Here is a 14992-nt window from a genome sequence, read left to right as displayed (position 1 = left end):
ACCTAGATGATCACTTTACAGTCAGTTTTATGACTTTCATTCTCTTCAAATGCTATTAAAGTTTCAAACGTGTATAACGTTACCAATGTTGTGTGTAACTTTAGAGACGGTCCCTAAATTCACCAACTTTATACCAGTCACATCAGATGCGCTGTGGTTCTGCTGTGTTTGTTTAAACTATTTTTGCTGCTGAAATAGAACAAAAACAGTCAACCTCTGTATGATGAGTGAATCTCTTGCGTACATCACACACACATCTCTGCTTTTAGTGTAGATTTCAGCGTGTGAGCGGCGCGCGCTCTGAACAAAATTCCGGATAATCTGAACGCCTCTGATTATGAGACATTGCATTCATAAACTCAATATAAACACGTGTGAGTGGTTATAATGCGCAACGCGATTATAACAGATGGCTTTTGAGAAGACTATAATAAGTTCAACAGCAGAGTGGCTAGTGTGCAGCCGAAATAAAGTTAACTTACACCCGCAAACGGCGGTTGTTAATGTCAAGCCCTGATTATTATCCCTTAAATGTCACCTAGTCTTGTCTGAACTTGTTCGTTCGCTTCACGTTATTATTTCCCAGACGTAGTTTTGGTATTGAGGTCAAAGTCCACTTGCCTTGCGTTCGTAGTTTTGAAGTGTTTCCCTCTATTACAGCGACTTTATTCTGGCATGTTCTGCAGACAGGGTGACCATCTTCGATTAAGTTTCCCTCAGGACTTTTGTAAAAGCCAAAATATGACAACGCCTCAGATTTGGTCCTTTTAGAAGTCTGAAAAATCTCCCGGCGCTGTCACTGCCTTCTGCCATTTCTTCTCATTCAGAAAACAGCAGTGCGCGCAACAGACTGACGCTGACTGGACAAGATTTACCGCGAGTTTTAAAATCGTGATAATCACATGCGGTTTTAATGATAATTAAATTTTATACGATATTACTAACCGTCACTAAATTTTACCGTGGTTTATCGTGAAACCGGTAATCGTTTCATCCCTAGATACACGCGAGAGATCACTTCCACAGCTTGTATCCCACTGAGATGCGCCATATCGTGTACATTTGACCTCACTCACCGGAAGTAATGCGCATTCAAGACTGGTGGACATAGTGTTGTATTTGAGGTAAAAAATGATATAAATATTGTTCGGTTTCTAGGGCTGGGTATCGATTCAGATTCTCGATTCAACTCAATGAATACAGACTTAATACAAATACTATATTTATAAAAAAGAACAGTGAACAAGTTTACAAGTGGGTAATTAAAAAGAAATGAAGAGCCACAAAATTGTATATTAAACTCTCTTTATTTTAGGTACACTATTGAAACAGAACCCATCTCTAAATTTCAAATGCATACAATTATGTTAATACAGTACAATTTTGATGCAACTTTATTCAAAAAAATGTATTTTGTGCAATTTATTTTTTTATGGATATTTTGTAGGGGTGGGAATCTTAAAGCTACACTGTGTAACTTTTTTTAGTTTATTCTTAGCTAAAAACACTTAGTTCTTTCAAAAATATATGTGCTCATTAATGTATATTTACTTCTTTCAAGTAATAAAGTATTCTCGTAAGTTTATAATATGCCATTGAAAATACATACGGGTGAGGGGTTCGAATGCCGGTCTCCATGTTGGTCCTCCATCTTGAAAGTAGAGTACATTAGCCAAAGAGGGACATACCCGTAAATTCAAGCTTCGCCTTTCGCGTTTTAACACTCGATGGCACCGCGTCGAATGTGGACGAGGTCGAACTGGAAGCCATGTTAATCTTGGACTAAATCGGCCACCGTAGGAGTTAAAACGAAATCGGAATTGAGAGGAACAGAAACTGAAATTCACTGGATGGTCATATACTTTTGCACCTCTAGATGGGGGAAAATATCACACAGTGTAGCTTTAAGGCACTTAACGATTCGATCCGATTCTGGGAGTAACGATCCGATTCCCAAAACTATTCTTAACATACATTTTTGGTAACTAATTACCCTGCTGTGCAAATACATGACCTTTACATTTTAACCAAAATTGGAGCTAATATGTGTTTTGTTTTTAGTTAGAATATCTGTTTGACAGTATTGCCATATTAAAAATGATTATGAAGATTTCTTTCAATACTTTTATTTTATTAACTAAGTTGTATTCAAGATTAACAAGCTCTAATGAAACATCCGTTTCCTCAATTTACAACTGTGACAATTTTTCAGTTTCTTTAGATCATTTTAACAAAAAATGTCTTTAACGCAAAAAAAAGTTTACTTTGGTCAGAGCCACAAAAGAATCTTTAAAACATAGGCTAATGCAGAAGAAAAACAACTTTAGCGCGAACGAGACCAGTTGAAACTTTAACCGTCTATATCTCGGAAACGCGCCGGCGAAACCGTCTGTGATTTGGGTCGATCGTAGTGCCGAAAACTCAGAAAAGCCAAGCCAATGTTGATTCTTGTTTTATTACGAGCTCTGTCGCATTCTCTTCTGTTCGCCGTTTGTTTAAAACAGGTGATTCTCCAGAGGTTGGAGATTTAGCGTGATCTATTCTCAATAGTTGTGACGACTAACCTCTGCCACTCCCACACCATACACGCGTCAAAGTAGAAGGAGCAACTTTTCTCTGTTTACAGATATGATGAGACGCACAGACGACTGACATATGTATGCAATTTCCCACGAAAACCATCCCAACAGGTCTAAAATACAAACAATTATGTATAAAAGGCTTACCATAGTGAATCAGGGTAAGACTAAAATATGTTTTGGAAGAAGGATTGATAAAGTATTTACTTATTATTAGGGCTGTCAAAAGATTAATCGCGATTAATCGCATCCAAAATAAAAGTTTGTGTTTACATAATATATGTGTGTGTACTCTGTTAATTATTATTTATATATAAATACACACACAAGCAGTGTTGGGGAAAGTTACTTTGAAAAGTAATGCATTACAATATTGCGTTACTCCCTTAAAAAGTAACTAATTGAGTTACTTAGTTACTTTTTTAGAAAAGTAATGCGTTACGTTACTTTTGCGTTACTTTTGCGTTCATTTTTCTCACCTAGGCTGGGCTTGTTTTTTGGGGGGGTTTTAATAGCAAAAAAAGTTATATTTTTGTGCAAATGTAAAGACCTCTTCATACCAAAATGTAAATAATAACCCTAAAGCATTGTTAATAAGCCTTGTTTTTTACCAATAAAAACAAAAAATCTAGTAATTTTTACTCATGGTTTAACTGAATCATTGAAGGTTAGGAACAAGACATTAGTCAATAAAGGTAGATTAAATGCATAAAAATATATGTTTTATTTAACATTTATATATTTGAGGTTTACATAGTACTCTGATTTTGCATTTGACTGATTTTATTCATTTTGAGGAGGACAGAATCTTTATTGTGCAAGTGAGATAAATAAATGCTCCCATTTAGTCTAGAACTACAATAACACATTTACACACACACACACACACACCGCCTCAGCACTTACTCTCAATTTTTTTTTGACAGGAGAGCTGTCAGTCAAATAAATGTGAAAAAGTAACTTGCGTTACTTTTTTCAAAAAGTAACTCAGATATTTTGTTGTAAATTTGAAAAGTAATGCGTTACTTTACTAGTTACTTGAAAAAGTAATATTATTACGTAACTCAGGTTACTTGTAATGCGTTTCCCCCAACACTGCACACAAGCATGTATATATTTAAGAAAAAGATATTATTTTTATATATAAAACATGTATGTTTATATGTATTATAGATTATATAAATGTATATACAGTATATACATGCAAATATTTCTTAAATAAATACATGAATGTGTGTGTATTTATATATAAATAATAATTAACAGAGTACACACACATATATTATGTAAACACAAACTTTTATTTTGGATGCGATTAATCGCGATTAATCTTTTGACAGCCCTACTTATTATTTAAAAATGTACCTGTTTTTAATAACTTATTTCTATTCACTTGCATTATATGGGGACCAGTGCTTTCAAGCTTCAATTTGGATGTATTTCCAAATAGTCTGAAGTCACATAATATCTGATTTAGAGGGCTAACAGAAACAGACTTAAGTACTGAACTTTTCGGGTACAGACAATCTAACTAATCATCGCTGGATTTCCGGTTCCTTATATTCATTACACCCACATTATTCCTGTTTTTTTATTTGGTGCTTTTGTGATTTACATTTAATGGACTGATTCAATACTGAAGGGCTTTTTGGACTTGGGTTTCCTGGGGTGTTGTTTTGTCATTTAATTCTCTTTTTGTATTATATTTTGAATTAGTGGTTGGCAATTATATTTGGATGGGTCCCTCCCTTGTTTCATTTAGTCTTCAAATTGGGGCAAGTTGTTACAGTTGCAATTCTAGTTGTAAATCTTCCCTTCCAGTAAGCTTTTAGTCATCAGAACGGATCATTGAATGAGTTGAAGTGATTTGTGAAGATTCATTCATGAATCAGACGTCACTACCTCTCTCATGATGGAAGCTGCACTGACTTCTAAACACGCTTTCTTGGGAATATTATTTCAATTCATAATCATAGGTCTTTCCTGTGTCCTCAATATAACTCATATCCCTTTCACTAAGTGAAGGCCAGTTCCTTAATGATGTCATCCTTCCAGGAAGTGACATTATTTGAATGAGAAAACGGCAGCAAAAACCTCAATAAGCATTATTACGTTGATGAATACTTAGTAGCATTAGATGATTTTCTAACTTTAAAAATACTGTCCTGTTTAGTAAAATAACAGAAATTGATTAATGCCAGATTTTAGAAATGGCTAACTTTAGCTCTTTATTTTTTATTATATTGCTCTTTATTTGCAGTTATCTTGTATTTACTTTATTTTCTTAGCTCTTTATTTGCATTTTTAATATGTAAAATGTTTAGTGTCTTCTCTTTTTTTTTGTTGAAATATATTTTAAAATACTTGAATCGAAATATTGAAAAGATATTCTTCAAAAAGGCACTTTTTGTGTTTCTTAAAGTCATGCGTTTGGGCCAGTGTGGTTGAGTAAATAATGTGTGATTTCCATTTTTGAATGATACATTAAATCTAGACATGAAACTCTCAACAACACCTTTAATCTGAAAGGTTTGGGCTACGAAATCCCTGGAATATTTAGTCACATGCACGGCACGCATGTTTCAAATGTGTGTGTGTGTGTGTGCGAATCAGTTTGGTGGGAGAGCATTTTTGTACTAGACTAAAACAGGAAATGATCATTATATAAGTCAGCTTGTTATTTATAGGCCACTTTCAGCAGCAATGAGTGTCGTTTTAAGTCACACGTACTACACAAATGTTTTGCAAATCTTTGACTAGTTTTGTTTGTATTGAAATGCCACATAAAGCCTCGGTAACCTGTTTGGATAAATGGGGAAAGTGTTTGTCGGTTGATTTCTTTAACAAGGCCCCTCTGTCTCCTGCATCCTGCTGTGGAATCTCATTTAAATAAGCCCCCAGTCGTCCGTCCATCCGTCCATTCATTCATCCGTCCGCCGGTCAGCAGTCAGTGTCTTATTGGCCGTCTCAGCCTGTGCAAATGCAGAGGAATCACGGCTGAGTGAGTGAATGACACTCTGGGGTCTCATCTCGGGGAGAGCGCTGGGACGTGGGCTTATCGGGGCTTCTGGAGCCTGCTGGACGAATGTGAGAGAGTAATTAGATGTCGGACTGGCTGCGTCCGGCGCTCCTCGGCCCTGGGGGACCCGAGCTGCTAAAAGCATTTCCACGGGAGAAACTCTGGGAGAAGTAGAGGGAAAGAAGAGAGTTCATGTCGTGTTTTTCTTCCTGTTCAGAGCTGATTGATGCCAAAATAGAGAGGAGTGATGGTGCTGACGTGTTAGGCCTGGAAATAACCCTTATAGAATTTGTAAAAAGTTTCACTTAAAAATCTTAAAAATACATACATTTTTCTAATACTAAATATGTAATAATAATGAAAATTATTATCATAATACAAAATAGTATTTATGGGCTGCATTAGAAAAAAACATCCTTTTGTAAGGTTTTTTATTTTTTATTAAGTTTTTATATATATATATATATATATATATATATATATATATATATATATATATATATATATTGTACCCTGAGAAGACAAATTTTCAGGTTTTTAAAGATTTTAATTAAAATATTTTTAAAAAATAAATAAAATGACAAGTTATTCATATATACATATACATATACAGGGAGTGCAGAATTATTAGGCACGTTGATTTTCTGATCATATTTTTTTTCCAGGCACATTTGACCAATTCCAAACCACAGTAATCCTAATAACTACTATTGGTTTAGTATTTAATAATGTATAAGTGATATATAATTGTTCATGAAGGCTGGAAATGAAAATCACCTTATATTCAGGTGTGCAGAATTATTAGGCATGTTTTCTTTTACAGATAAATTGAGCCAAAAAAGAGATTTAACTCAGACTGAAAAGTCAAAAAGTATTAAATGCCCATGAGAAGGATGCAAACTAATGCAATACTAGACATTGCAGTTAAGGCATGACCATTGGACAGTGAAATGCTCGTTGGGTCAGCAGGATCTGACAAAAACAGGTGGTGAAGAAAAGACACCTATTAAATGCAAAAGAATTAAGAATTAAGGTGAAGAATTAAGGGTGAAACCATCAGGAACCCTTTAGTCTCCAGCGCCACCATTTTCCAGAGCTGCAACCTACCTGGAGTCTCCAGAAGTGCAAGGTGTCAGGATCTCAGAGACTTCAGTTAGGTAAAGAATCCTAAAAAATGACCCCCACTAGATAAGAATCATAAGCTGAAGTGTTGTAAAATACATGAAGAAGGTTTTTTTATAGGCTTTATGGACAGATAGGTTGAGAGTGACTCTTGAATCTGGCAGTACGTTTTGGGAGTTCATTTTTAGTCCATCTCTGCAAAACGGACTTCAGGATGGACTAAAATGAACTCCCAAAACGTACTGCCAGATTCTGGAAGATGAATTCTTCAAACAGTGGTACTAGAGGATGTGGTGCTGGTCCTTCAAGAGTCACTCTCAACCTATCTGTCCATAAAGCCTATAAAAAACCTTCTTCATGTATTTTACAACACTTCAGCTTGTGATTCTTATCTAGTGGGGGTCATTTTTTAGGATTCTTTACCTAACTGAAGTCTCTGAGATCCTGACACCTTGCACTTCTGGAGACTCCAGGTAGGTTGCAGCTCTGGAAAATGGTGGCGCTGGAGACTAAAGGGTTCCTGATGGTTTCACCCTTAATTCTTCACCTTAATTCTTAATTCTTTTGCATTTAATAGGTGTCTTTTCTTCACCACCTGTTTTTGTCAGATCCTGCTGACCCAACGAGCATTTCACTGTCCAATGGTCATGCCTTAACTGCAATGTCTAGTATTGCATTAGTATTGCATCCTTCTCATGGGCATTTAATACTTTTTGACTTTTCAGTCTGAGTTAAATCTCTTTTTTGGCTCAATTTATCTGTAAAAGAAAACATGCCTAATAATTCTGCACACCTGAATATAAGGTGATTTTCATTTCCAGCCTTCATGAACAATTATATATCACTTATACATTATTAAATACTAAATCAATAGTAGTTATTAGGATTACTGTGGTTTGGAATTGGTCAAATGTGCCTGGAAAAAAAATATGATCAGAAAATCAACGTGCCTAATAATTCTGCACTCCCTGTATATGTATATGTATGCATGTGTATGTATATATATATATATATATATATACACTTATTGTAATTCGAAAATAATATGGAAATATTACATAAAAAATATACTAGCATATTTAAAAAAATAAAGCTAGATAAAAATATTTTATTTATATATGAATATTTTTTTGTTATTTGGTTTATTTCTTAAAAATATTAGGTTTATTTAAAAAAAAATCAGAAAATATAATTTTCTCAGGGTACAATATATAAAAAACCTTCCATTAGAAAAAAACATCCTTTTGTAAGGTTTTTTTATATATTGTACTATGAGAAGACACATTTTCAGGTTTTTAAAGATTTTAATGAAAAATGTATGAAAAATAAATAAAATGACAAGTTATATATATATATTATATTGTATATATATATATATACAAATATTTTATATATTGATATTTTTAATGTTATTTGGTTTGTTTCTTAAAAATATTTGATTTATTTAAAAAAAAATCAGAAAATATAATCTTAGGGTAGAATATATAAAAAGCCTTTTACAATTATTATTATTATTAGTAGTAGTAGTTTACAGGGCAATACTAGATTATAGATAAAAAATATTTATAAAAAATTTGTATTTTATGCTAATATATTAGATTATTATATATTAAAAATATTCTATGCATTTTTAAATTTCTTTTAAAACATATTTCTTATTCTTTTTTTCTAATGCTGCCCATAAAACCATAAAAATATGTTTTGTAATACTATATACAGGTATATGTTATAGTTATAATAATAATAATGCAATACATTAGTTTAGTTTGTTAGATTAGTATTGTTGGTTTTTTCAGGGCGGTACTAGATATAACAAAAAACTTTATTTGTAAATATTTATTTCTGATGCAATCACAAATATGCTTGATTAGGGGTGTGTAAACTTTTGAGCAGGATCATTTCTGTATATTGTTAAGGCCTGTGGAATGTATGTGAATATAAATAAATATTTATTTGTTTTATTTTTCTATTTATATTCACTTTTATATTCCACAAGCCAAAATAAATATGCACAAATGATCCCGTTCAAAAGTTTACACGCCCCTATCAAGCATCAGTGACCTTTTGCAGCCGTTTGTGATGGTTGGATGAGTCCCCAGTCCCCACCGTTTAATATGTGTGATGGTCAGGATTCATTTATGGACCACGAGCTAAAACTTTCTGGAGATTAAACTGCAGCCTGTGAATCTGCACAGTTCGTCTCGGGGTGAATTCTGCTAAATTCAGGGCTGTGTTCCTGGATATGCTGCTTATCTGTCCTTTTAAGGATACAGTGTTGTGCAAGTGGGTGGACTGGAACCTCTGGAGAGAGACAGAGCTTACTTTTTTGTTTTATATGTGGCTTTCAGGTCAAATGAACGGGTAAGCTGTATTTGCACTGATTTCTGAAGAATAGTTTCAGACATTTATAGCTGATGGCAATCCAATCAGTCCTGTTGTATTAGTAGTGCACTAGTACCAGCCTAAAGTTTCATTCTTCACTCCATTGGCTTGTCCAGTTATGCAAAAAAACGTTGAACCAATTGGAGTGAAGACACTAGTGCCCATGTGATGTGTCTCCTGTGAGATACTGTAGTCAAGTAGATATAATCTCCCAGAATGCATTGAGAAGTTGCTGTAAGGTCATTTGCATCATTTTTTCTTCTACTGAGAGTCTTGATGCAGTTGAGCTTGATTTAATCTCTGTGTTTGATATCAGATGACCAAAGAAGCCTGATGCAAAGCCCTTTGGTTCTCCCATCTGGATCATCTGTGCTTTCCCGTTCCAAACATCATCCTGCCTCACTCTCTGCTTATGGTCTTGTTTGTATGGGAGTGTTTATAGTTGTCAGGAAATTACTGAGAACATAGTGTTTTGGCTGTAAATCTCTAACGTAATCCTACTCAAAGGTCCCTGATGTGCACATGTCTTTGCATCACAGGCTGTGTGCCCACATTCGGTGGGTGGGGCATTGTGGGAAATAACTGACCAAAATGTACCATAGTAATGGCAGACTCAAACGTAATAATGTCTAAAATGAGACTTTCTCTTTCTTTCTCAGGCCACTAAGCAGTTTTTGGAAGAGATCAACAAATGGACGTCCCAGCATGGTGTGTCACCGTTGTCCTGGGACGTAGCTGTGAAGTTTCTAATGGCCCGCAAGTTTGATGTCCTCCGAGCAATCGAGCTTTTCCACAGCTACAGGGTGAGTGAATGCTAATAATGATCACAATAATATATATTTCAATTATGGTACAACTCTATGACTAGTTTTAGCATTTTATTGAAGATGTCAATGTTAATGTATTTGGTCTTGGCGGACTCGATCTGTTACGCTGCTGCTGCTGCAGAGCAAGTATGGACTTACTACTGCTATTAAATACACTGATACGCTGCTATGAGCATGTAAGATCGGCTGCTGCTGCAGAAATAGACATGCATAAATCCTGTCGCAGATCTAGGCAGGTGGAGCTGGGGGAGGTGGAGGATTTCAGAGGAACTCTGACTAGCCTACAGCAAACACTAAATCAGACTATTTAAATGTTGAGCAAGCAATCTCATTGGCTACAGGATAAGCAGATCATCCATCTATCTATCTATCTATCTATCTATCTATCTATCTATCTATTTACACACACGTGTATATATACTCAAATTCAACTATTAATACATTATTTATTACAATTGACTATAAAATAAAAATGGTAAATCTCTATAAACAAGTTTTTAAATTCTTATTTAATAATAATTTTTATCACAATTGACTGTTAAAAAGTTATGTTAATGTATTAGTCAATTGTGGGAACCCAACTTTAAATATAAACTAGAACAATCAAAGTGCAGATGAATTGGAGATGGCACTCAAATATAAATGTGAAATAATATTAAAGACATTTTATATTACTATAATTTTAATATTAAAGACAAGTAATTAACTCTTTCCCAGCCATTGGCGGAAATGTCTGGCTTTCCTTGTTTTCACTGTTATACGGTAGGAGGGGCTATTACACATCTTCTGAAAGAGTAGTAAATCTCCTGATCAAAACACAGGCGAAGACGACGCAGAAACAAGCGATATCATATGTAATTATATGCATATGTAAAATAACGCAATCATTAACATTAAACAGCATATAAATCAAAATTGCCTAATGTTACTGAATGAAATGTCGGCCCAGGACGAGCTATCGGACTGTGAAGCTTTGGGGGTGTTGATGGACTCCATCTACTCCATCTGGGCTTTGATCATCATTCTAAATCTGATCCAGATGTAGTCTTTGACCAAAAAACGTGATTTTTCGTAGCTTTTTGCTCAAAATATTGCTTTTTTGAATCAACTTGCCCACATTCAAGTGTTAATAAAAAAGGAATCCATTAAGCTTCCTCCTTTTGATATATTGCACTTACATTTACCCTTTTCATGTGCTTGTCCTTCGGATAAGTAGATCGGTCATTCAATTGTCAGAGTAAAAAAGTTGCTTGTCCGGAAAGAAATTGGATTTTTTTTTTTGTGTTGTAAATATAATTTTTTCTGAAGCAATATTCTCTTCAGTTTTTGATATATTTAAATCTGCATATCTGTAATATTTTTACGTTTATAAAGGGCATTTTTCTCCTAATATTATTAAATGTGTGCTTCATCTTTCATTATAAATTCTTAAATTTGATCAATAAATTAAATTAGAAAAATAAGGCACTATAGGGCTGTTACCAGTCAAATGAAATAATTTACACTGAAAAATTGACCGTCTTAATGAGTAAGTCATTGAAACGATTTGTTTGAACGGCTGATTAATTCATAAATGAAGCAGTTGTTTTATGGCTGGGTCATTGAATCTTTGACTCAACAGCACAACCTTATTACCGTCAGTATACATTAGCCTATATATTATCATCCACTATCGATCGCCACTTACACTAAAAGAATGCAGAATCATTCTCGCATTTTTGTGATTCCCTTTTTTGTATTGACCTTTTAATCAGGCTACTTGGCCGGTCTGGTAAGTAAACTTCTCTTTCACTTGCCCATTCAAAAAAATCCACTTGTCCCGTAAAAGCGTTAATGTCGAGCCATGTATTGCATGTTCAGATGGGGGCCAGAATAAAGTTTTGGGAAAATGATCATAAAACACTGGCAGGGAAAGAGTTAATAAAGGGTAATGTATATTCAGTTGATCGTTATCGCAAAATAAACATGTAGGTTAAATCTGAAAAGTAAATATCTCTCTGTTTTTCTCTCCCAGGAGACGCGGCTGAGGGAGGGCATCGTCAAACTGCAGCCGCACGAGGAGCCGTTGCGCTCTGAGCTGTTGAGCGGGAAGTTCACCGTGCTGGTAAGTTCACGTCACATGAGGGCCGTTTCCTCAAAAGGGCTGTTGATGCTCTTTAAATCTTGGAAATGAGGTTACTGGTTCACAAATGAAAAAATACTGTGCCAAGTTTCATTTCCATTCCAATAATTGCAGCTGCAGAGTCACTGATGTGGTTTCACTTCACTTTCAGCCTGGTTATTATAACCAGGTCAACATGGAATCAGTGGAAATCTGCTAAATTCATTCAGTAAGCAAATTTTGCCTAGTGCTGCTCTGCTATTGGTCAGAAGAGTCTGCGTTCCGACACCTGATTGGACGCTTCAGAACCCTTTCGGTTCATCCGATACCTTCATTGATCCTCCACATTCTCTCGTCTCCTCTCCTCACATCCTGCCATCTGTATTTATAACCCAGAGAGATGCACACAAGTCCCGCGGATCTCATGAGTCATCGGTTTATTGAAAATATGTTATTGACATAAATATTTAATAAATGGTAACGCTGTGTGCTGGCACATGCGGAAATGGGTTGGCTGAAAGCAAATAAACCAGATTTAGTGTCTTATTGAATGGCAGAGATGAATATAATATTTCTTTACTGATCAGAAAGGTTGCAGTGAGTCATTGTTCACAGCTCAGTGAGAAACTCTACTCTGCCCCCGTGTGTACACATTTAAAACTGCTTCTCACTTTAACTACTCAAAAGCATCGTGAGCATTGATGTCAATGTTTCTACGAAATGCTTAGGGTGACGATGCTTTCGAGAAACGCAGCCCTGAGGTGCCATGCACTTATTTTGTCCAATGGGACAATAGTGGCTGTCTTGACCCTTTTTTATTTGTTTTATTGTTTTTATATTGTTTGTTTTATTTTATTGATTTATTTTCACATTTTATTATAATTTATTTTAGCATTATTCTTAAATGTGTTTACATTAAAAATGTAAAACTGCCATATTGAAAGCATACTACCATTTTTTTATTTAACATTTTATTATTATTTTATCATTATTGTATTTATCTTAATTTAGAATGTTGGAAAGTTGGACTAAACATTTAAAAGCACAATATTTATTTGAAAGCATACTACCATTTTTTATTATTTTACATTTGACTATTATTTTATTTATTTATTTTTTATTATTATTTTAAGGCAGAATTTGCACAAAGTTGGATTAAAAATGTAAAACTACCATATTGAAAGAATAGTACCATTTTTTATTTTATTTTACATTTTATTATTATGTTATCGTTATTGTATTTATTTTAATTCAGAATGTTGGAAAGTTGGACTGAACATTTAAAAGCACAATATTTATTTGAAAGAGCATACAACTTTGTTTATTCATTCATTCCTTATGTAATTTATTATATAACATTAATTAATTTTTTTATTTTATCATTATTATATTTTTCTTTTTAATTCAGAATTTGCACAAAGTTTGATTTAAAAAAAAAAAAAAAGTTAAACTACCATATTTATTTGAAAGCATACTACCATTTTTATTTTATTTTTTATTTTACATTTAATTATTATTTTATCATTATAGACTCTTTTCACATTTCCGGGTTTCTCAGAGTGGAAGTCGTCATAGTTGGGTTAAATATTATAGCTGTGAATGAGAGAATACATTAATTATTTTGTTTGTGTGCCCATTTGCTCAAATAGTAAAAGAAAAATGCCACAATAGTGATTTCACAACTTTCAAAAAGAGGGAAAAAATAGAGTGAAATTGATAAGAGAAATATTTTACTTGAAATTTATTTCACTCCCATAGACTTTGTATTAGAAACACCCTCATACACTGTAAAAAAATGTTATGTGCTATTTACCTAAAAAAAAATGATGGTAACAATATTACACATAACATTTTTGAGTAGTTTTAAGGCTTGTTTTTAATGGAATCTATCTGAATAAATCATGTAAAGTCTCCTAAATGATTTAGTCTATGAAACAATTAAATTGACTTTAAAAAAGGGTATAAATTAGAGTGAATGGAAATGACCTGTTTATTTGACTTAAGTTATACAGTTAATAGACTGAATGCTGCTAGCACAGCACAAGCAGAAACAAACTTGTTACTGCACTGGCATTAGCAAAGTCATTGCTCATTGACCAATGCAACATGCTTTATAATACTAGTATACATGCAGTTATCCACAACCTAACCGTAAGATCTTATAAGCTCTTCTGCACAATCGTAACGGTCAAAACTTCAACATAAAGAAACTCTTTCAAATGTCAAACATAACTGAACATTAAACATTAACAGTTGTTTCCCTTCACCCAAAACACATAAAATAACACTTAATTTCAATATTAACTCTCCATTTCCAGCCATATGCAAAGCATGCTGGTAACCAACAATGGTGTCTCTAAATAAAACTGCACTAATTCTCTTAAAATAAATAGGTAGCCGTTTTTCCCTTAATTTTATTAGCTTATTCGGTTCCTCAATTCAAGCCTTAAAATTGTTTAAACTTCCATAAAAAATTTTGGAAAATGTATCTCTTGGTTTTATTAGTCAAATGTTCTTAATGTTTTCTATATAACACGGAACCACAATTTTTATTAAGAAAATATACACCATTTATTTTGTGAAAATTACAAGACCCATGATTCATTTTTCACAGTGTAGCAGCGTAACTTGTTTTTTTTGTCATTTGATGCAAAAGTAATAAAATACAAAATATTAGTGTTATAGATGTACAAATATATATATTTTTAAATTAAAATACAAAAAACCTGGCAGGAATTATGATATTGATGACCATTAAAACGGGGCATCACAGTCTGTGAAAAGGGTCTATTGGGTTTTTTAAAAGTATTTAACATTTCATTATTATTATGTTATCATTATTGTATTTATTTTAATTCAGAATGTTGGACCGTTCGACTGAACATATACATACATATATATATATATATTAGGGCTGTCAAAAGATTAATCGCGATTAATCACATCCAAAATAAAAGTTTGT

The 14992-nt window shown here is 33.6% G+C and overlaps 1 protein-coding gene across 1 annotated transcript in view; it reads left to right on the top strand.

The window, feature by feature from the left end:
- Positions 1–14992, top strand: part of ptpn9a (protein tyrosine phosphatase non-receptor type 9a) — a 41117-nt gene that overhangs the window by 3494 nt on the left and 22631 nt on the right. The window contains exons 2-3 of the mRNA XM_079809086.1: positions 9762–9905; positions 11944–12033. Of these exons, the coding sequence (XP_079665212.1) occupies positions 9762–9905; positions 11944–12033 (234 nt within the window). The remainder of the gene's footprint in view (positions 1–9761; positions 9906–11943; positions 12034–14992) is intronic.

The sequence above is a fragment of the Gobio gobio genome, assembly GCF_949357685.1.
Source record: "Gobio gobio genome assembly, chromosome: 25".
In the NCBI taxonomy this organism is placed as follows: Eukaryota; Metazoa; Chordata; class Actinopteri; order Cypriniformes; family Gobionidae; genus Gobio; species Gobio gobio.
This window is presented reverse-complemented; position numbering and strand designations above follow the sequence as displayed.